General features: G+C 40.1%; 1 protein-coding gene across 1 annotated transcript; it reads right to left on the reverse strand.

Annotated features, from left to right (window-relative positions):
• Nucleotides 1-220: 220 nt before the first annotated feature.
• Nucleotides 221-15,525, reverse strand: CPO (carboxypeptidase O). The gene is given in 12 exon segments (XM_062578958.1): nt 221-471; nt 1,690-1,774; nt 3,104-3,306; nt 3,863-3,953; nt 4,994-5,104; nt 5,722-5,826; nt 6,597-6,698; nt 7,758-7,872; nt 10,296-10,420; nt 10,842-10,920; nt 14,251-14,327; nt 15,445-15,525. Coding segments are annotated over 12 exon segments (1,425 nt in total).
• Between the last annotated feature and the right edge of the window lie 8,715 nt (nt 15,526-24,240).

Genomic DNA, 24,240 nt, shown 5'->3' on the forward strand with positions numbered 1-24,240 from the left:
AAGCAAAGCTTGGGAAACTGCTACAATGTTTCATCCTTTCCTAAAACACAGCTTTCAAAAATGCAAGTGAATGCCTTGTATTATCTGCGTTGTTTTTCAGTCTTTATTGAAATAATTCACATTTGATTCATTTGCTGGTGTAACTTTGTCTTTCCAAAGGGACCCACGTGTGGGAGTCTCCTGCTGGGTTCTGTAAGACATGTTTAAAAAAACAATGCATTTAAACACAACTCAGGCACAGGCTCAGGCCCAAGCTACCAGAGGTCAGTGTCACACCTCCACTTGGGAAATACTTCTGATCAGCATAGTCTGTGACAGCTGTCACAGCCAACATTGTCTCTTCACATGTGGGCTGGATCTGATCTGGAGGTAGAACAAATCCATGAGTTCCCTTGTCATGCAGCTCAAATGTGTAGGAGAAAGGGATGACTATCATGTGAGCCCAGTCCCATGAGGAGCCTGAGTTACTGTCTGCAAATTTAAAAATAAAGGGGAGATAAACTTATTAGGCAGTGCTCTTTGAAAATACTTATTGCCATAGTTAATACAAGATTGTCCCAGAATCCCTGAACTAAGCAGCAATCGTATATTACTGTGTCAGAGAGCAGAATTTCTAGATGCTATGATGCTTAATTATACTAAAAGAATTTCCTCAGTTAAATAATTCTCCATAAGATGGTATTAGCACAGTAGCAGGAGATGAGTTCCAAGGATTCTGTGCTTTTAGCATTTTGCCATGATTACTGTTGGATACAAAATGGATTGGCCATTTGTTTGTTTTCATACTTCATTTCCTACATTGACACTGTTTGGAATTTCTTTGTGTATTTGCTTTTTAAAAAAATTTTGTTCTCTAATCTGAAAGAGATTTTGCTTACTCCCTGTATCACTGCTTTTCGGCCTCATGGATCTTTTTTCTTACCCATTCAATATAATTACAAATCCTGGCAAAATACACGCAGTCATAGGCACGAACATGTTACCTTTGCATGCACTGTGCTCGCCGTTATTGCAGTGACTCATGGGACTCTGGGGCTGGCACAGACAGACATTGTGAATATGCAAAACCACATGGGTACTGGAACCAACTACCTGGTGTTATGAGTGACTAGTGCGACTTACTGCTTCCTGGGAAAAGGTTGTTTGTACCGGACGGTCTCCAGGGCCCTCTAGTCCTTCACCTTAAGACTGTCAACAAATACCAGCTGTGATGGTGCTTTCCTGATGTAGCCATCCAGTTTGCTAGGAATGAGGCTGAAACCAACATATTTCACACAGGACTGAAGGCAGCTGCTATGTGATAATGTCTGATGGAGTAACTATAGACCTGATTGGGATTTTAATTTTTGCTTGACTCCAGTGAAGACAAATAGGAGTTTTGCTGCTGACTTCAGCAGGGTCAGGATGATCTATCACCAATCTTGTTCTGTCCCCTGTGATGTATCTGTGAGGAATTCGTGTAAGGACTGGCTTCTGATCAATGCTTCTTTCCTTCCTGCAGTCAGCTTTATAACATACAGTGTTATCTTGTATTCCAATGACTGCTACTTAGATGTTGCACTGAAGCAGCCCATTAAATATTACTCAAAGAGGAAACTCAGTAAAACAGCACTTACTGATACCTATGACACAAGAATGACTGTCTCCTTTGAAAAAACAGCAATCAAAGGGAAAAATAAATAAACTTGCATAAAATTAAAGAGGTTGCTCCCACTTGATAACTGGTCCCATACTTTCCCATCAGGACAGTAGCTGCTTTCTCTGCAACTTTCATCTGTAAATTCAAAAAAGGAACAGCATTTTCATTAGTACCAGTAAATTTGGCAATTATTTTGAATGGGCCAAAATTTTCATCTCTTTCAGCTTTGAGTTTGCATATGATTGGCTTCAAGTTTCAATATTACTAAGTTGTTTTTTTTCTTGATTTTTTTTTTAAAATGCAAGTTATGTTAAAATTCAAAAATGACTCTGCTATTAGGTAGAGAAAGTGTTTGTTTGGTTGTAGAGGGCTGTATTTTGGAGAATTAGGGTCTATGTTCTATGCCATGCTGGTCTCCAAGGAGTTCAGAGAAATGTAGCAGCATGATTGCTGCTTATACTTGTTCTACTACCATGGTTCTGTGTGGCACCATCTTTAGAAACTGAGCCGTACACAGATTAAATGACTTCCCCAGCATCTTATATGACCCCAAGTCTGTGATGCTCTTAACTAGTGTTCTAGACACTGCAAGATTCACAAATACTCATTTTAATGAACTCAATTTAAAATACTCAGAAGCTGAGGGGGAAGAAGTAACCAAAATGTAGGTGCCTACTTTGCTCCCATTCTCATTGTGGACATGTTTGGAATACCCCTTCTGGACACAACTGACAACTCTGTGTACATAATAAACCTGCATCCAAAAGTGCAAACGCATTGTTGCATACAGCAATTGATTGTAAGCACAACTTGGTGCTTTTCTCTACTCATCTTCCACTGCAGTAATCCTTTCTGTAATAATGCATTTTTTCTAATTTAAAATGCAGGATTAGGATTAACTTCCGAGGCAAACAGGGTTTGCAGATACTGCACATAAAACAGGCAACTAAGAAAGAAGAGGCGACTGCAGCCATACATAAGGTAAATGAGCATGCTAAAGCTCAGGAGACCTGCCTCAAAGGAAGCTTTCTTTGAAGAAAAGTTACTTGCTACTTCCTTTCCTTGGTATGTCACCTTTCCTCCATACAAACGCTAAATCAGTGTCCTAAGATATTCTATTTAATTAAAATGAAAGTAACATCAAATAGAAGCCAAGAGCTCTGATGTGTTATTGTATAAACATGAGAGGAATTGTAAACTCAGAGAAAATATTTAAGATACATGGAGCAAATGCAAACATTAAACTCTGCAGAGGATGGTTCCAACTTTCCTGTCTGAGGAGAGAAGAGCCAATGTCAGTTCATAACCTGTCATTCCTGAGAGCAACATGAGCACTGACTGTGACTCTGAGTGCCAAGACCCTGGATAAGCCCAGCTCCTCTGAGGGAAATGCAACAGGGCAAACAGATGCTAACTGTGTGGGCCTGTCCTCTACCAGTGTGGAAGGGGAATGTTTTTTCCTACCAGTTCTTCGTTGTCACTTGGAGGTTTGGTTGTGAACTCGTATGGAGTGAGGATGTACTATCCATAGGAGTGAACTGTTAAATAGCACAAAATATCCTTCTTCTTCCTTTTGATAAACTGAGCCACAGCTCTTGTCTCAGGCTCTGATTCTGGTCCAGATCCACAGAAGATATCACTACTTCAATTATAAGAAACACCAATACCTGGAGAGGAATGCAAAAAGTGAATGAAAGGAGAGAAATATATAAACCCCAGTTCAGGGGGAGCAGGAAAGTTTACCTTAGAGTGTTTAGGTATGTGTTAATGTGGGCAGGGAGACTAGTCTGCTTAGAGGGACTTTGACACTTCTCTGTTGGTAGCAACTAAAATTTGCTACAAGACTGAAATATTTAACAGATTTGCAAGCTGGCTGTGCACCACCTGCCAGGGAACTTCCGGAGGCTCTTTGAAATTCATGGCAAGCACAAATACTGGCTGTTAAGTGACCAACTCTTAACATTGCTGCCTACATTTGATGCTTGCTTCTGCAGTGAATTAGAGGTGTGGTTATTCAAGCACTAGTCTTCTGTTTGCAAAAATAAATACTGGCTGAAAGCCAGTGACTTAAAATTTCTACAAACCAGGTTTTTATTTTTACATATGTCTTGATGACACCAAAATGCGTTATCTCATTCTTAAAGGAGATCATCTTATTCCAAATCCTAGTTATTATTCTTGCTTCATATTTTTGTAGCAGGTCTGAAGTACTCAGAACTTAACTACCCCAGGAGGAACTGAAGTTCTGGTTCAGGTCTGTCCTGTAGCAGGTGCCATTTATATGTGGAGAATAGTTTTTCCTGCACAAACGTTCCTAAACAGAAATAACTTCAGTTACAATCAATGTATAAAGGCTCCTGTATTTCATCCCTCTGCATTCGTGGTAGCTCTTGCATTGTAGCGGGTTGTGAGTGCAAGAGGGATAAAACTTAATGACAGAGCATCTCAGTATCTGCTGCTGCCAGGGTGATGTCTTCCACAAGCCTGCATGCACCTTGAAATGAGCTTCCTGAGCTTTAGAAAAAACTTCTCATTACTTTAGCACTTAGCTGTTTACATGCAGTGTTGCACTCCTAAGAAAGTCCTGGCACTGTGAGAGATACCCTCTGTGTTCAGGAGAGATTATAGTCAAGCACAAGTTCATTTCAGATTTGAGAAGATGAATGCTTTTCTGTCAGCTTACCCTGCCACTGCTCCTTGCTTCCCTGCTGTACCAGAAGTCACTGCACTGCCTGTGCAAGCATCTTGGCTGAATTGCATTTGCACCCCAATGCAATGCGCGGCATGCTTCAAACCTGCTGGGGAGCGAACTGGGATCCACACGGCGAGAGGCTCCGGCTGTTGGGCCATGTCAAGGTCCTGTATTGAAAGATGTTTCTTTTGGGTTGAGGAGCACTGAAACCTGATAGCATTACCCTCCATATGAGAAAAGGAAGATTATCTGGAAGGGCACAACATTTTCAAAGCCAGATAGTCAAATAATTGACCAAATCTTATCCTGCCCCTTCTTCTAAAGTTGGGTCCCATCAGCTAGCTCAGAGCTCTTGTGAAGCATAACCCACTCCTCAAGGCATGCTTAACTCGGTCATCCAGTACCAAAAGCAACAGATCCTGTGGCTTTGCTCGTATTTCTTCCTAAGGCTCATGACATTTGCTAGCAGTTTTTAGCTCTGTGGTCTCAAGTGACTGCTGATTTACCAGAAGAAGCAAAATCCCTCTACCATGAGAAAATTTGTGTGAGTAATGATTCTGCCACTGTTTTCTGTTTAGCTGTAATTACTATATCAAAAGTTAAACAGAAATATGTTATGCATATTTACCTTTCTGTCCAGTTCCTGGATTTTCACTACTTACTTTTTCCCGGGAATAGATGTAACCATCAATATTGAGGACTGACAAGATGTACAAGTCCAAATTCTGAAGAAATCTGCTTATCTTTGGGTCAGATTTGTAGTTTTGTAGAATCTGAAAAGAGAAAAGATACAAAGGACTGAACAAAGAATCACTGACAAGAACTAGTTTAGGGCTCTCAAAGTTCACTCACTCCTCACCATGGTATCGTAGATCTGCTCGATCCCCATGTATGTTAAGATACTGACTTTTTGCTGTTTACAGAGTGACAGTATATCCAGTCGTAGTGCACTTTATATTGCTACAGCCTTGCAGAGATGAAAGCTGCATGGATACCATAGGCACTGTAGGCCAGAAATTTCCAGTGCCTGAGGAACATTGCTGTACAGTGTCTTAGAGTCCTTTCATCCCATCCCAGGGGAACTGTGACTTTGTGATGCAGAGAGCTCTGGTCTAAAAGCCCCTTTGGCAGGTGGAGAGGCTGCCATTGAGTTCAGTGGCTTTGGAACCTGTTCAGATGGAGGACACAATGTGCTAACAGATATCGTGTATCTCATCTCAAACTGTGGATAGTTCTTACGTCTCTGCAAGTGTCTGTGCTATGTATTAATTTTGAAAGTCACACTTTTACAGAAAAAGCATAATATTTGGTACCAAGGTACAGTAGAGAACTGAACTGCTGAAAGTAGTCTGTGTTCTTTTATTACTTAAGTGGAAAAGTGAGGACTCACTTCTTTCACAAACCACTGGCAGAAGGCCGGAGAGATCCATTCCCTGGCATGAATCCCACAGTTCATCCAAATGATCTTTTTGATTTTGTTTGATGATTGACTGATCTGAGAGAGTGCAAAAACAATGATTTGGAAAACTGTTATGTTACAATAAGATACCACAGCCTATTATGGGAAGAAAAGATGTTCCTTGATATACTGCTGAGCCATTTGAGATTATTATTACAGACTTCATTAGGACAGGCTTTCCTTCCTAATAACCCAATCTCTGTAGTATCTCAGTGCAAGAATCTTAAAGTCTCAGTTGAATGAGAGTGTCAATAAAACTGTTTCTTCTTCATTTATATTAGTCATTCAGAGGACAGATTGTTCTTATTTTGAGATTCTTTCTTTAGAAGGGGAAGCACAAAAGGCAGGGAATCTAATTTTACTCAGTGATAGGAACATATTAGACAATAACTAACTTAATGATTAAGACTATTGTTTTTCCCAGGGCTTCCAATAAAAAATCTGATGGAATAGTTGTAGTAGAAAGGTTGTATGCTGTGAAGAATAATAACAACAAAACAAAATGTAACCCTTTACCCTCACACACAGCTGTCATCAAGCTAGTTTTAGTTTGATTTGTATTTTGAGATTGCATTTCAATCCCATTTGTTGTTTTCACTATGTAAGAGCAATAGCACGAATGTGGTGACAGGGTATGTGAAAGGTGGCAAATCTCTTAACAGCACTATAGAGGAGTAGACTCATCTCCTGTTATTTCAGTGACTTGGGACTTGGCAGCGTCTTAAGAAAGATCTGAATTCTGTCTTCTCCCATGTACTGTTTTGTAATAATACCTTTTATTTATTTCAAAAAAGTTCCTCTCTTACCTGCAGATAGTACATAGTTTAATTCTCATTTGTCTTTCCCAGGTAGTGCTGAGTCACCAGCTCACTGTGGCTCTCCTTTACTTGAGTCATCCATTGATAAATCTAAAATAGTCACAGAAAATTCTTTGTGCTAAGGGGCAGTTTCCATCTCTTTGCTACCTCCATTTCCAGATTAAAAAGTGTTTTCTGTTGCTTAGACAAGCAATGTTTTTCTCAGAGCATATTTCAGTCTATGGTATCACTTAACATTGATGGAAGGCCTTTCACTTGCCTCTGAGCAAATAAATGATCATCCCTCACAGCACTGCATGCTAAAAGATAACGTCCCTGCAATACAGCACTGAGTCTCTATTCTGGATCTTATTCAGTGTGCCCGTCCCACTGGGAATTTTTCTGTCGATTTCACCGGCCGCGGGACCACACTGTCAAATCCACAAAACAGTGTTACAGTCTCTTCCATAGCAGTATTGATTTTCCATGTCAGAGTTCAGCAGCAGTCATATACAATGGGTAGCTCCAACACAAAATATATGAGGATTGACTCCTCTCTCCCTCTTGTCTTATGGCTAGAAGAAAGAATCCATAGTGCTGGGCCTTTGTCCAGGCTTGCCCACTGGTCTGTGAAACACAGCACCAAGAAGTCCTCACCGCCCACACTTACGACATTATTCTCTTTTAAAGTGTCAACAATTGTCCCTCCTCCTCCTCTCCAAGTGTTCATCTCTGCTTCTTCCCTGGGATGCCAGAGACAGCAATGGTCATTGCACTTCCTATTCGGCTCAGCATCAAAAGTACTGAGGCTTAAATGAATAGATAATACTAAAGATAATGATAAAGCATGATAAAATCAAAAGTAGCAAACCAATGAATTGAAACTCAGAACGTTATTTGCAAAATAGTATGGCTGCTTCATACAGAACGTTTAGGTTTTCACCAGGGAGGAAATGGAGGTTTGATCAAAATCAATGGCAAATTTACAGTCAATTCAACTGGGCCAAGATTCTAGTAAAGAGTAAGGACCAATCCTTCAGAAAACACTCTTGAAGGCAGAAGGAGCTCCACTGACTTCAGCAGAGATTTCTGCAAAAACAGAGTTGCTTCCTGTGGTGTTTATAAAATAGCAGCAACAAAGAAAATGAACAGACGTGGGTTCCTCTTTACCTCTTGCATTGGATGATACTGGGTGTAGATGTGGCCTTCTGGCACCTGCTTGTGGCTGCTCCCCACACTTAACCTGCTCTGATCCACAAGCGCCTGCACGTCACGTATTAGGACTCTGAGGAGAGTGGAAAGGGGGAGGTAAAAAGAAAACACACAGCTAATGCGGTGTATACACTGCTTATATCAATAAATTAAAGGCTTTAGCTCCTTCTGTTGTGAACTGCCTCACCTATCCTGCTTGTCCATCCACGGACGCAGCAAATTCATCACCATAAACATACTTCATAAATACTGAGCTTTTAATTGAGTTTTAATAATAATTAATGATTTTATCATGGTTTTGTTTAAGTAGTAACAATTTTAAACAAAAATATTGAAAGATTTTTTTTTTCCTTCACCAATACTACTGCTAATAAAAACGCTAAAATTTCACCTTTGGGGGGAAGGGAGGAAAAAGTGAAAATTTTAAGATCAATGTTTCATTATGTTTCAAGGAGAAATTTCTTTAAAAAGCTCTTCTTGGTTTTTAGCTACAAATTGACTCAGAAACTAGCATAATATTGGCCCGATTCCAAGACCAAGGGAGTCAGTAAGACATTTTCCTTGGCTCCAGAGGACTTTGGATCATGCGCTGTGCTTTCTCACTGAAATCATCCCCTTGTAATACTGTCATAAATCTGTTCTTATTGTAAATACTTGCGATAAGACAACTGCAAAGGTAGCTTAAACACTGTTGATTTTGAACACACTAAGTGCTAATAGGCTGTTCTGCTGACACTAGCACTGATCGGCATTTCTGGAAGCTGCACGTACAACTTTTAAGGGTAGCTACAGCTATGTTTCACTTTGAGCTTTGATGTTTATTCAAATATGAGCTTCAGACTAAAATTTAGGCAGTGCAAATTCCCATGAACTGAAACCACACACAGAAAAAAGCCTTATCTGAGCTCTGGAGAACTGAAATCAGAGAGTTTGACACAGCCAGAATATTGATGTCCTGATTACAATTTGTCATTTATATCTCTATCATTAAACACCTAACTGTCACATTACCTTCCTTGCATGTCAGCTACCTTCTAAAAGGTGACTCCTGCTTTGAATCTGTTACAAGAAATTTAACTATGACATCGCTTTCCTGCTCTTCTCCACCTTCCTGCAATACGAAGCCAAAATTTCAACTTCACTTTGAAATAATCCACCTTTCTTTTCTGGACCCTACACAATGTGGATACAGTTTTGACACCAATCCAAGAGAAAAAACTAAGCTTCTAATTTCAATTTAAACTTAAAATTTTCACTGGAATCAATTGAAACCATTAGAACATGAAAAGCCTTGATATAAATAAGAGATTAAATATCTTGTGGAAGGTGGTCTAAGTCCTGAATATCTAAACCCAATGCTAGATAATTCATACTGGCTTCCACCTCATCTCTCTGCATTGCTAGTTGTCAGGGCATCACACTCGCTAAAAATAGTTTGTCAAGATCAGCTTTAACTCTGAACAGCTTCAAAATGGCCCGATCCTGCTTTAACTTACCTTTGATTAGTAAATGTCACATTGTGGACGTACAGTGTCCATAGGCCATATCTCATCAGCACTGGATGACTACAGAATTGTTCTTGAGTCAGTTCTGCGTGGGAGTCTGACTTGTGAGAAATAGATCTTTGTCCAGTTATTTAATCTCATTTGGCTTTATGAACGTTCTTTGTATCTGAAACTTCCACAGTGAATTAGATCTTCTGCTTGAAAGCAGAAACATGAAGGATGGCAAAGATGGATGGACTGGATAGGCATGCTGAAGCATCATGAGGCTTTCTGCAGCAAGTGGCTCTCACTGGTGTGCACAGTGGGGGTCTGCTGCGGTGCTCTGTCTCAGACTGGGCTGTCTGTCTTTGGCTCGATGGCAGCAGGAAGTTCTCACCAGCGTGAGTGCAGGGACGGGGGTAAGAAGATTAAGGAAACTGCTGTTTTGAAGAAACTTTCTGGAAATGCACCTTGAAAGGGTACTTCTCCAAAGTGGAGGAGCAAGAAAAGACAGAGGGGTAAATGGAGAGCAACAGAGATTCTTCTTGTTTTCAGTGACATTGACCAAACCTTCAGATTCTCCAAAACAGGGAGGACCCTTTGTGCTGGTATTCATACTTTCCAAGAGCAAAGCATACTCCTTTAAGTGGCAGATGTACCAAGCTTGACTTCCTGGCTTGACTAGAGAATTGAATCATATATCTCAGAGCCATCCTCTGCCACTAAGGAGGCAGCTGTAGGAAAAAAAGATACATCGGGCATCCCAGCTCGAGATTCACAGACCAGGCTGGCTGGAAAGTGAATAAACAGGGCATAGGGGAATGAATGTTCCTTTAAAACTTAGAGGTAGACACAGCATTTGTGCACTGGGCCAAGTGGAGTTGGAGCTTCTTGGGAACAAAGGTTGGGTCTTATCGCCAATATTTGCTGACTGTTCATTAGAAAGGGCTTAGTCTTTTGCAAGGAAGATTGTTAGAGCCAGACTTTCCTATCAGGAAATTAGAGGTCATACTCATAGGAGATCAGATGCTGGTCTAAGCTGTCTTTCACCTCCTGCAGCATAGGGGCTGGGACCCTCATGTGCAGATCTTTTCCAGTCCAGATGTCTTCAGGCAGCAAGGGCTTCCACAGATGCAGCTGGGCAGAGGAGAAGAAAGAAATGCAAAAATCAAGCTCTGTTTTCAGAATGAAAAAATATATTTAAGATAAAGTAACTGCAGATACATGGAAGAAGCATTTCTTCAAATCTTCCTCTAACTAGTCCCCAGCCATCTGTTTATAGAGCACACAGCACTGGCTTAGTGGTTGCATTGACTCAGGCGTCACTGACGGGGAGAAGTACTTTCACAGAACTACACAAGGAAACTAATTTCTCCCCATAAATTCCTTCAGCTAGTGAAAGGACAATACAACCCTAAATTAGGAAAAAAAAAAAAAAAAAAGATAAACTTTCTTAAGCTAACTTTTATCTTCATTTCTGTCCAAAGTTACATGCAAATCTATTTTACAGACCAGGACTCCTCTCTGCTTTTGCGCACGTGTGGTTATTCTTACTTACCAGCAAAGTGCTGCAAAGATGTTGAAGGTGCTGGACTTGCTGAAGTGTTTTTGGCACAGTATGCAAAATCTGATCCCCGAAAATTCAGTAGAGAAACAAGATCAGTTTTAATATCTCCTAAAGTTTCCATGATTTACGTAAGTCAAGAGGAGATAATTTGTTGTGTAGAAGGAGGAAAGAGCATGTAGCTGAGTGCTGTTCGAACAAAAGCATGTCCGAGGGATGAATTCCTGGATTGCTTTAGCTACATGTGGGACTAAGTGATGTGAGTTTTCTGTTGCTAGGGCATTAGATTAGCTCTGCTTACTTGCCAGTGGCCATCCCTTATTCATCATACCAGCGTCACTGAATCCAGCTGCTTGCATGAGCCCTGTTATATGTGCTTCTATGGTTGCAGGATGAGAGGCAAAACAAAATCATTAGTAATACATAAGGAACTGTTTACTTGATCAGATACCGTTTTTTTCTTCCTTCTGTTCAGGAATTAATGAGATACAGCATTCATGTTTTACTGACCTGCTTCAGAGTGCAAAAAGTTAGGTAGCCATGGTATACAAACATTACTAAGAGAGCAAGATGCTCACAAACTGCTTACCGTGAGAATAACCAATTTATTCAACAAGTAGTGAATAGAGTGGTCTCCAAAATTACATATTCTTACTCTCTTAGCAAGAAAGAACTGTTTGTGGTACAGAAACTTTATGCATTTTTAAAAAGACACATAGGTTCAGAGTCTGAGTATCCATTTTTATTAGTCACCATGAAACTATCATTTTTGGAGGCTTAATGTGAAAAAAAATATTACAAGTTTACAGAGAATAAATCAAAATGGTTGGAAATGCAGTCTGCAAATTCTGTTTTGAAAAAAAACCCTGCAAAATTATTTTTCTTTTTTCCCCCCCCTTTTTTTTCCCCCAGTGTTCATTGAGATCACCTTTTCAGGCCTTGTAGAAAGTGTGACATTTCTAATGAAAGAGTTTCATAATAAGGAGCAGATTTTGATGATTACATTGTATCACTCAAAAGTGAGATGGCAGTTATCCACTACTAATGTGATGAAAGGAGGAGGAACCTGAGGAATGTTTATATTTGTTAGTAACCAGTAACCACTGCTTCATAGTCTCCTTTGGTGACTTCAGTGGCTTTGGAACCATTACAGGGCATGTACAAAAACAGAGACCATTTTACATTTATAGATCCTGTAACAGAAACTCTTACTGCAAAAACCTTGCGTGGTGAATCACTATGGTCATCAATATAATATACTCTCATCATCTGAACTGCAACTGCTACCATTTGCAGTTACCATACACAAATGTACAATTATCAGCTTAATATACATGCAAATAGAATTCACTATTCATTCACATTATCAACTGAAAAATAGGGGGATTTTTTTTTAATATCTCTCCCTTGAATATATCACCTTTGCTGATAGACCAGCATAGAACTTAATAGTTAAAACGGGCTGTATACTATTAGTTCAGGAAATGCTGTTAGTTTATAGCACCCTTATCTATGGATCAAAGTAATTGCATTTGCATTGCTAACAATTTGGTACAACAGCCATGATATCTTTGCAGTAGAACCTTGTAGAGGCAGGATAAATATCTTTGCTAGGAGAATAAACATCTCAGCTGCAGTTCAGAGTTTATTCTCTCTAAATGCCTGGGCTTGCTTTGCTCTTTGTCTGTCAGGAAGGGAAACAATATCCTGTAATATCTTTCTATCCTCATTGACATTATGTCTTAATTACACCAAATGAAAGAAATGCCAGACAGTCAGATTGCTGCCAGATGGCCAGCTCTTATTTACTGATAAACCTTTTACAATAGCCAGTGTGGAGACAGATCATTTTTAATAGCACGCTAAGACTGTAAAGCACACACTCGTTTATGATTATGGACTAGGATTCTCAGTGCAGAAGTGCAAAGTCAGTCCATGTGACTATGTAAGAACAAAAATTTTATAAAATTACGGTTAAGCTTTCTTATCAAGTTAAAGGACTGTTCTCAGCATAAACTGCATTTCTTTGGATGCTCATAGCCTATGATCTTTAATTTAGGTTGTTGTATAGCCCAAATGACAAAAAAAAAAAAAAAATGTTGGCCCTGATGGTCTTTACCAGTTGCTTCATCTTTGTGTGAGTGCTGCCAACTCAAAATCACACTTACCATGCTTTTAAGGGTGCTCTTAAATCCTGTGCAGGTGGCAGGTTCAGTTCTGGACAGCAATTAGAAACCAAGATGAACATTGCATTACTAAAGGTTCATTGAGTTCTACCAGCAAAATCAACAGGCTTTGAGTGACTCCATGATACAAATATAAATATTATCCGAGGGAAGTAATATATTGTAAAGGAAGAAGTGGTGATTGTATACACTCTGACAGGGAAGGTGTAGGACAGCTAGACTAGGAAGGAACTTATTGCAGTAAATGTTGCTTTGTTTTCTTCCTCTTTTTAAAATTGTATTCATGGGATACAGTTACTCTAGAAACATTTAGCACTGGGTTACCTTTTCTATTTATTTTTAAAAATTCCATTTATAATGTTATATGTGGACAGAAAGCCTCCTCACCACATTTGTGTCCCTCCTGCAAATCCAAACTGCTGTAAAGGCACAGAATGACATATCCTTTTTTGTAAAGCTTAGGGTGAGTGGAACAAAATAGTGCAGATAGGCAAACAGCACAATTTGATAATACTCGATTTCTTAAGAAATAGAACTGAAAATAAAGAATACTGCAAAACTAGCCAACTCATGCTTTTTCAAAACCACTTATCAGAAAAAGAGCCATGGCAATCTCATTCGCTAAAAACCTTTGCTTGAAGATTGTCTGGATCAATTTCATTAGCATATTTTTAGGTTTTGCCAAGTTTTTATTCCACAGACTTTATCAGTTATTTTTATTACAAGATTTTATTGTTTGGTTGGGGGATTTTTGCTTCCTGCCTGCATTTCTTCTCTATCTCATTTTGTTGTTGCTGTTACAGACTTCTAATAGGGGTTCAGTATTTACACTACTTTTTACACTGTTATTTTCACATAACCTTTTTTATTAATGGATCTGCCTTTGTTCAATCATTTTCCTCCTCAATATATTCAGAAAAGGCATTTTATTCCCAGAGCATATAATTTCAAAAGTTCATTTTCAGCTAATGGAAGTAGAGCACCCTGAGTGCATTTGAGGGGCATTGTGCGTCTCCTGTGGCTGCACCCATATCTTTGTTGGCTTGTATTGATTCACTCTTCTTCATTTCCCATCATTAAGTTTTCTTTCCAAATCTTATAAAGCTTACAGCTTAGTAAACCTCTCTCTAGCTTTTCATTTCAGAATAGTTCTACACAGTTCCTGGGAATGTCACCACATGCACAGTTCTTCACAGTACCCGGTTCACACTCACCCATCATATTGCAATTTCAAGCTGAGTGTTGCAGAAACTCGAACCCCTAGAGAAAAGATGATCCCAAGAAAAAGCTGAATCTTTGTGCAAAGAATCCAATCCCAACAGTGCAGGACTAAAGGAGATGAGCATAGACTCAAATATCCATCAGGTCTATACTGAACACTTGATTCGTGCAAATACAATATATAACCAGACTTACAGAAGGAAACCTGCCCATGTTGAATCATTAACTTCTCTTTACACTTTGAAATACAATTCTACTTTGAAATATCATTCCACTTTTTCTTAATTCTCTAAGCTCTCTATTCTGTGCCCCCTAACACACACACATACATATGGCATCATTTTCACTCCTTTTAAGAAGGAAGAAGATTTTTCTGTATGCCACCTTCAAATCCTTGGAAATGTTACGTGACAAAATATATAAACATTGGAGAAAATGTTACCTTAAAGCTCCATGGCAACTAGTGAAGATTAGTTTATAAAAATTGCAGGGATAGGAAGACCAAGAGAACTCTGGTAACACACGCTTCATCCTTGCTCTCTTCTCTCCTGTACACATGTCACCGTGGAGTGCTTTTCTGACCTCCTAAACAGCAATTCTGTCACTCAGCTAGCAAGAGAAAAATAAGATGTGAAAGAAACAACCAAAGTTTCTCTAAAAGGGAATGACGGAGACATCATAGCCTCATCTAAACCACATTTAGTTGGAGCAGATTAATCTCTGGCCACAGACTATCAACTTTACACTGCCATAAAAAGTGTTTTTGTTATACTTAAAATGATGGGCTGGTTAATGTCTGAAATCTTTCATTTCTTATTTAGTTCATGTATCAAGAGCAAGCAGTGAATTCAATCTTATGTACAGTTAGACATATAGCACCATTCTTCAGAGAGAAATTGTTCCACTCAGCTTTTCTCTTGGATTAAAGTCATTCTATTGTTATTTAATGCAGCAGACTACAGGGATTTTGGGTGAAGAGAGTGAAGGGAATCAGTTTGTTTGTTTACACATGCAATGAATGTTAACTGTAATCATGATATCTCTGTAAATCCTTCTCAGCCAAGTATGGAGTCTTCTTATATTACTACCAACTCTGTCCTGGTATAAAAGACAACCAGCTTAGTGCAAGGGTCTGTTACCAGAGAATCAGGCTACGTGCAAGAGAAGAGTATGTTCTTCATAAATCATACTGGACCCTTCTCATCTTTATTGCCATGCACTATAACCTGCTCAACAGCCTGATCCTGAGCGTGATAAATATTTTTCTCCATGCAGATATCCAACCCACAGTGACTTCAAGAAGAGCTGAAGGATGTCCACCCTACAGGATGAGAGGAGACTCTATTTGTGGAGGAGATAGAAAAAACAAAAACTCATGTTAGAAAACCATATTTCATATTAGATAGCCTTACATTTTACTTCCCTTTCTCCACCACTGCTATGAGATGAACTGATGTTTTCAAGTGTCTTTTCTGTAGTGTTGTTTATGCCCTTTTATCACAGTTGTCTTTGAGCTGGTGTTCAAGCCCCTGGCAGAGACTCAGAACCTAGAGGCAAAAAAATAGAGGTATAGAGGAGGAAACAAAAAGGCTGCTTCTTTCTTTTCTCTTGTTAAAAAAAATACACAAAAATGAAGCAAATGATGATATGGGCTAAAATTCCACTCCAGCCCAAAACTTACACCACCCTGAAAGTGAAAGCTATTCATGCTGTGGATAAAGCAGTACTCCTGTGATGCCAAATAGTTATCAAGATAGATAGTGTCATTTTGCTTAATGGGCTTAGGATTCGGAAGCGACAGTTGCTTGCTTGGTCTTTGATTCAAATTCCTTTGAAATCTCATTGATTTTAATGGGCTTTAGATGAAAGTCCTTTACAAATAATAACAAATATTTCTAACTGATTTAGAAAATGGACTAATACAGGGATTTGGGCCCAAGAGTTGTTCATGAAAAATGATACTTGTATGTACCGAACATTCAGCTCACAAGCAGCACTGCTGAATTCAGAATAAAAGCCTTTAGAGACATTATTCCACAACCAATGCAAAAGTATTTTAGGACAAACAGCTAACTTTAGCAAGCTTATTGCCCTCTTGGGCATAAATAATGCCTCTCTTAGTAATAAAATCTGTTCTTTAGTCAGGTTCTCACTAGCAGCTGCTTATCTTTCTAACCAATGTGGAAGGCAGCTTGTTCCATTTACTCCCTCCTTGAAAACTGTGTGCAAAAAAGCATGGGATATTCTTGGGAGAGGAAAGGTCGTAAACATATGGCACAAGCATACCGTATGAAACCGTGTGGTCCGCCTTCTTCCAGACCATTTTACTTTGCAGTTCTTCCATACATTCTTCTTAAAGCTTCAAACTGTTTTTTTCAGCATCAGTTTAGCCTCTCAATTGCTCTGTGAGACAAGCAAATATTATTTCCAGTATTTTAAGGAAAATGGGGAAAAAAGTGACTTCCCCAAGGTGACATAGGAATATTGCTGCAGAGTCAGGAATAGAACTCAGATATCCTGACTCCCTGTCTGGTGCTTCCTTAAATATATGACCATCTGCTCTCCTGCTGGAAGTATAGATACTATATGCTGACTTCAACAAGCTGGCTGCTAAGCCTGTTAGTTTATCCTCTTTTTATCCCATACTGATATCATCTCAAGCTAAGCTTTTGGCCTGGAGTCAAAGTGATTTCCAGTATTTGACTGATTCGACCTGCTTGTTATTGTTTTAACCTTGCACCACACATATGCTCAGCTATTTGTGACTTATCTGCATACAGGACGTGTAGCAACAGCCTCAGACTAGAAGTATTTTGTTTCAAGATTCCATACTGAAACATACCATACGTTTTAACAGCTAACATACAGCGGTGAGTTTGATCCTGGGAGCTGCCTGCACCCAGACTTCCTACAGAGCTACGTGCAACTTGCAAGGGCAAAGAGATTATTAAAAAGACAAAGAAGTTATACGCGTTTGTCTCTCCACAAACATCGGTTCACCATGTCAAGCTTCCCCAGCTCCACAGCTAAATCCCTGTAGTGAATCCATCTAAATGAAAAATCACACTAGAAATGCATGGAAGTCAACATAATGAACATTTTTTTTTAATCATCACCTTAACTCTGATAAAGTCATCTTCCACTAAATCTCCTTCTCTCATTGCTGCAGAAAGCTCATGCTATGTATCCAAGCCAGATTCATCACTCTGTAAGGTCAATACAGTAGTATGCTGACTAATGTGGCTTAAATCCTTATCTTTTGCTTCTCTGAAAGGAGGAGGCTGGATAATTTGGCTGTTCTAATAAAATATCCTCTGGGTATCACTTCAGCTTTGCTCGGAGGAAGCACACAAGGAATTGACAGTTCTGTTTCCCATTTACTTGTCATAGGAGATGGCTAACTCTGCAGATATTGTCTTTTCCTGTGAGCTTTATAGAAGGTTTCTCAGTCTCTTTTTTTTGTGCAATATTCCAAATATTCCAATTCGTTCCTCAACATTAAGTGTATAGTCTTAATTCTGTACCACACATTTTCAGCAATATGCTGTGTTGTCTGAAATTTGAATTGTATTTCTTCTTAGTATGCCAAGTCTTCACTTTTATGGCTTTGTCGGAGAAAGGTCTTTCTGAAGTTCTCTGGACTCAAATTGGACTTGACAGTGCTAACAGTTCTCAAGCTTCATTTGCTGCAGCCACAATCCTGAATAGGAATATACTGGAAGCTGCACTAAGTTAAGACAGCTCTTTTCCAGAGTCAACTTGCTGAGTTTTCCTCTCTCTCTCTCTCTCTCTCTATCTTTCTCAGGAATTATACTGAAAACGCTCCATTAACCGTACATTCGGGGTTTAAAAAATAGTCTTAAAACAGAGAAAATTCCAGCCAACATACACTAGATTAGAACCACATTACTGCAAATCTTAAGAATTAGTGCCACTAAACCAACCTTATGTGTCTTGTGGATCATCAAGTGACACAGGACACTTAAGCTTCAGCTTAATGGAACTGACTTGAAGACTGGTGAATGATCTAATAATTTCAAAAGATACACATTTACAGACACTTTCAAAAAATCCTCCATAGTTTTTACATGATTTACGCACGTGCATGTGCACACATTTTGAGACCAAACTGGAAATCACAGTGTGTTGTGTCAGTGTAGGAAATAACGCGTGCCTTTTCTCCACCTGTCCTGCGATGCAGTTTTTGGACAGTTTTGTTTTCTCAGAGCAGCTTCAGGTACCCACTCAGTAAGCAGTTGCTTACTGCTTAGGGAAGTGGACTCAAGCAGGTTGGCAAAATCTGTATTGGTTTAATAAGGCTGGCAGAGCAGCTCCCTCAACCACCATTTTCCTTAGCCAAGACAGGAGGATTTTACTAGTGAATTGTTGTTCCTTAATTTTTCCTAATTGTTTCCTTAACAGGTGGCCTTGATGGTTATTTTACCTTCATCCTTTGGATAGAAAATGCCACTGCTAAGGAAGCTTGAGCTGGCCCTTGATTTACAGTCTGAATTCAAGATATTCACAGCCTGTTACTCAGAGGTAACAAACACTGTTGGTCCAGTTCTAGGAGTTAAGGGTAACCGTCTTTTGAAAGAGTTCTGCCAAAATCCTGCAGTCCTTAAGTAGGCACAGTTCCTATGGGAGATCTGTCTGTATAAGGATTGTGCAATTAACAAAAAAAACAAAACAAAACAAAAAAAAAATCTAGCAGTACATCTCAGGTGCAGATGTAAATGAATGAACCTGAAGGCCATGCATGCAAGCAGGCTACAAAATACTGCCCTTATAGTTTGACGAAAAGAAAGATTCAATTTGCTGACAGTTTTTAACGTGCCTGAAATTGATGTCAGAAAGAGTACTCACCTTCTTCTCCAGACCTGAAAACTTTCACTCATAAGAATAGCTTCTAGTGACATGATTAAACCTTAAAATTTCAAAGGTATTGCCCTGAGGGAAAAGGATTTTCAGAAGTATTTGTTCCTATATTGAGGTTCTGAGTTGGCAAGAATTAGGCAGGAGTCCCTGATTGAAACAAAACTTCTTGTAAATCTTTTACTGTCAAAACTTCAATGTGTTTTGTTTTAATTAGGCTTTTTTAAAGCAACTTTTTAAAGAAGATGTCGCATAACATTAAAAGCCTATTTTACTTATATTTTTAAATAAAATAATTACCCATGTAAGTAAATAAACCAGTATCATTTTATTGCTACTAGCAGAACTGTAGAAGACAGCACATAAGCGTCTATTATTGCTTAATGGTTAGAAAACAACCTTCATACACTGCATTCTAGAATAACCAATATTATTTTTACTGAGTTCTATTACAAGCAGTAAAATACTTTATGAACTGTTTAAACATGGTGTAAATGATTAGATGCAAATATGCTTGCATATCGTTTCTTAGAATGAAACTGTGTATATTATAGTTACTTTAAGTTAGGTAATTACCTTTGCAACTATGAAACATTTTCATACTAACCTTTGGCCTCAGTTCTATCAACAGTGTTATGCATACCTAGCTTTCTAGTACTAGCACCACTGAGCATAACAATATTGCTTGCATGCATGCAGTTAGGTATGTATGTAAGTCTGTGCAAGGTGAGTAACACTACAGACCCCTCGACCTGAATGAGGATCTGATAAATCTGATTGAGATGGCTCTGAGGAAGCATGGTGATAATTAATGGAAGCAATAGTATCTGAGAGAAGATTCCAAAACAGATCTAAGATCTTGTCTGAGTCAGACAAGCCCATTCTACATAACTTTTTTAATTGGAATTTCCAGTATGTTTTTGCAGTTGAGCCTTAAAAACGTATAAAACAGGTTTGAAGTGTGTGATATGAGTATGGATGTAAAATGCAGTGGAAACAGCTTGTATTTTGGTGTCTGATTTTGTAAAAAATTGTTGTTGCTGCTAATAATGCCTGAGGAAAGGCACAGGGGAGGGATCTGGGTAGTAAAGCTTTAAAACACTTCTAGTGACAGAGCTAGATAGGCTTGTGGCAAGGCTGCTGACAAGGCCTGCATTGGAGAGTTCTGGTTGCAAGGTTTGGGGTTCTTCAGGGAGAGGGAACTTTGTCTTTTGTAATTAGCCAAGACTTTCTCCAGACTCACGGCTGAAGTATGTTACTACTGTTTGCACAAGCAGTGGATTTGAAAACATCAGCCAGGTCTGCCTGGAAGAGCTTACAGATCCAAGCAACTCAGCATGGGAACATCCCCACTGGACAAACTGTGAAGGCAGGCTCTGGGCTGCACTGAGGCTGCCTTTCTGCTACAAAGCGAGGCGTTTCTTTGAGTAAGGGCACAGCCAAGATGTATGCAAGCAGCAGGACTCAGGGTGCACCATGAGACCTTCTGAGTGACTTGCCCATGGGCAGACAGATAAGTGGTGGCAAGCAAGGAGGTGAACTCAGATTCCCCATGAGAGGATTTGATCTGCTTTAGTGCCAGATCATCTTATCCTCTGTTCAGCAGGAGGAGGAACAATGTTTCTGATACCTTAATGGTTGTTCTGCCTTTTTTTTTTTTTTTTTTGGCAAATACTGAGTTGTTTGATTTAGCAAACAAATGTTCTTTATATTTTATTTTATTTTATTCATTTGAATGTCAGACCTACCCTCAGCAATGGAAAGTTCTCTTTTCATTCTGCATCTGCAGGGATCAAGCCAACCTTCATCCACTTCAATACTACCTTTTTGAAGGAGTGTAGTTTCAGAGAAAAAAGAGGTTCTGTGGTGAAAATGACATCTCTGTACTGACATCAATGAAGTATTCATCATTTTGTACTGCTTGTTGAGCATAGGCTGGTACAGAGCAAATCCCCAAACACACATGCACATTCATGCTTTTTTGCATGCTTAACTTTCCAGATCTCCGTTCTTTTCTAGATCATAGAATCATAGAATCAGTAAGGTTGGAAGAGACCTCTGGAGATCATCTAGTCCAGCCTCCCTGCTCAGCAGAGTCACCTAGAGCACATTAGACAGGGTTGCCTCCAGGCGGGCCTTGAATATCTCCAGAGAAGGAGACTCCACAACCTCTCTGGGCAACCTGCTCCAGTGCTCTGTTGATCTCACAGTGAAGAAATTCCCCCTCACGTTCAGGGGGAACTTCCTGTGCTTCAATTTCTGCCCATTGCCTCTTGCCCTGTCACACGGGACAACTGAAAAGAGTTTGGCCCTGTCGCCTTGACACCCTCCCTTCAGGTACTTGTACACATTGACAAGATCCCCCTTCAGTCTTCTCTTCCCCACGCTGAAGAGGCCCAGCTCTCGCAGTTGTTCCTCAGAGGACAGATGCTCCAGCCCTCTGATCATCTTTGTAGCCCTTCGCTGGACTCTTTCCAGTAGCTCCATGTCTCTCTTGTGCTGGAGAGGCCAGAATTGGATGCAGCACTTGAGATGAGGCCTCCCCAGGGCTGAGGAGAGGGGCAGGATCACCTCCCTAGACCTGCTGGCAACACTCTTCCTCATGCACCCCAGGAGACCATTGGCCTTCTTGGCCACAAGGGCATATTGCTGGCTCATGGTCAATCTGTCATCCACCAGCGCTCTTAGGTCCTTCTCTGCAGAGCTGCTCTCCAGAGGGTCAGCCCCCAGCTTGTACTGGTGCCTAGGGTTATTTTTCCCTAGGCGCAGGACTCTGCACTTGCCCTTGTTGAACCCCAGGAGGTTCCTCTCTGCCCAGCTCTCCAGCCTGTCCAGGTCTCTCTGAATGGCAGCACAGCCCTCAGGCAAGCACAGCCCAAGATACTCCTGCCAGCTTGGTATCATCCACAAACTTGCTGAGGAGGCACTTTGTCCCCTCATCCAGGTCATTGATGAAGTAGTTGAACAGGATGGGACCCAGTACTGAGCCCTGGGGGACACCACTAGCCACAGGCCTCCAACTAGACTCTCCGCCACTGATGACGACCCTCTGAGCTCTGCCATTCAGCTAGTTGTCAATCCACCTCACTGTCCACTCATCCAACCCACACTTCCTGAGCTTCTCTAGGAGATGTTTATATAGAAGTGAGCAAGGCTGAAGTTTAATTTAGAAGATAGTGCATCCCTGTGACAAATCTTTCATGAGCAGAAATGGAGCGTGTTCCAAGACAACAGAGGCAAATGCGTCAGTTTTCTTTGCCCTCTTACTGCCTCATACACCACAGTGTACAGGCGGATTAGGTTGCCTTTGTACTTCCCAGAGAGTTCCCGTAGCACTGCCTGTTGTTCCACTAAAGCTGATTTCTGGCTGCTGAGCCAGCACAAAAGGCAAGCCACAACCCATTATTAGTCTTTAATATGTACATTAAAAAAGACTAAATAATCTTCTACTACATAACTGAAATTACTTCAAATGTGGGCTCCATTCTTGGTCTCCCTTCCTTCCCCAGCTATTGTGTGCAAAAAAGTCTGAACAAACAAATACATAATCCTCTCCATGTCAAGCCATTGTATAGTTCCCAAATCTCATCTCATCTGTATCAGTACAGATCAGATTTCAGTGACAATTCTCCGTGTGTACACCAGGCTCTGCACAGTCAGAGCCAGGTTCACCAGCTGTTCTCCATGTCAGGAAGAGAAAACTCGGCTTGCATAACAATTCAAGATTTTGCCTTTGAAGGTCTGGAGCCAGAAGCTCATCTGGTGTATATAGATGTAGTGCTCTGACTTTAATTTAAAGCAGCTGATGAACTATTCTCCCTTTCCCTGCACTCACCACATACTTGCCACCATTCTAAAGGGTGGTCAACTGCAGATGACATCTTTTGTGTAGAGGAGACTGTACCATGAAAATCAAACCGGCAAATACAGAAAATATAGCAAGTGTCCTGTGTGGACTGAACTGATGAGAGTAAACCGTGGCACGTGCTCATAAATGACAAAGAGCGTTCAGTAAATTGCCTCTGTCTGGAGGCACGGATGGGATTCTGTAAGTATAGTAGTGACGAGTGAGAAGAAATTCTCCCGTTTATCAAAATTTGCATCTTGCTACATAAAGCAAGAACATATCTGGCTTTTGATGGGTGCCATGGCAACAATATTACAGGAGTATTGCATGGGAGCATTTTCGGAGCCAGGAAACAGGATGAAATGAGAAACTTGCTGGTTATCTGTGGACAGAAGGACTTTTGCTGCAGACCCTAAGACAGGTTCTCCTTCTTCTTGTTCCCAGTCAGTTATTTACAGTTGCCACCACATTCCTACTTTGATCTTATGGTGCCATTGTCCAGAGCTGGTGAAAAAAAGGTGAGAATTGCTACTATTAACAGATAGAACTTAAACCTGGCTCAGAGATCCATAATGCTTGCATTGTTTAAAAGAGATGAACTATCCAGAATTGCTAAAACAATTATGGTTATTGGTGAAGAACAGAAAAACAGGATTGTGTGCTCAGCAAAACCTATGCTTAAAAATCATATTTACTTGGAAGGTATGCATGTAGAGACCAATGGGTAACAGTCATACTCCGTTGCTAGTTTTTACTGACCCTGCTTTTGTTCTGAGGTAACTAATTTCAGCACACTTGGCCTGGGAGTGAATACTCCACCTTTGTTGTTGTGGTCAACAGAGCACCTGCACTTCTTCTTGAGCTATCCAGTTATTGAGTACTGTAGCACCAGCAAAGAGGAAGTGAAACCGATACCTCTTTCAAGCAAGCTTATTTGCTCTGAGATTTTTGTGGAAAAAGGACAGCTTAGCATTAATAAATGCTGATACAAAGTATTACCTATTGCAAGGGCCAAGAACAAAACTAGCATTAGAGAGAAGTCTTAGTAATAGTTCTGGATATTACATCTTTCTTCTCTTTAGCTGTTGCCCAGTGCCACTTCTTCAGGCCTCTGCATACAGAGCGTTATAAACCCCTTGTCTATGCAGAAACACAGTCACATTATCTGAGAAGCAGACTTCCCTTCCCTAATGCCAAGGTCCGGTTTATTTAGAGGTTGATTTATTAACAATAACCAAACTCTTGCAGTGTACTCCTCGTCCCC

This window comes from Rhea pennata, chromosome 6 (assembly GCF_028389875.1).
Source record: "Rhea pennata isolate bPtePen1 chromosome 6, bPtePen1.pri, whole genome shotgun sequence".
NCBI classification, from domain to species: Eukaryota; Metazoa; Chordata; class Aves; order Rheiformes; family Rheidae; genus Rhea; species Rhea pennata.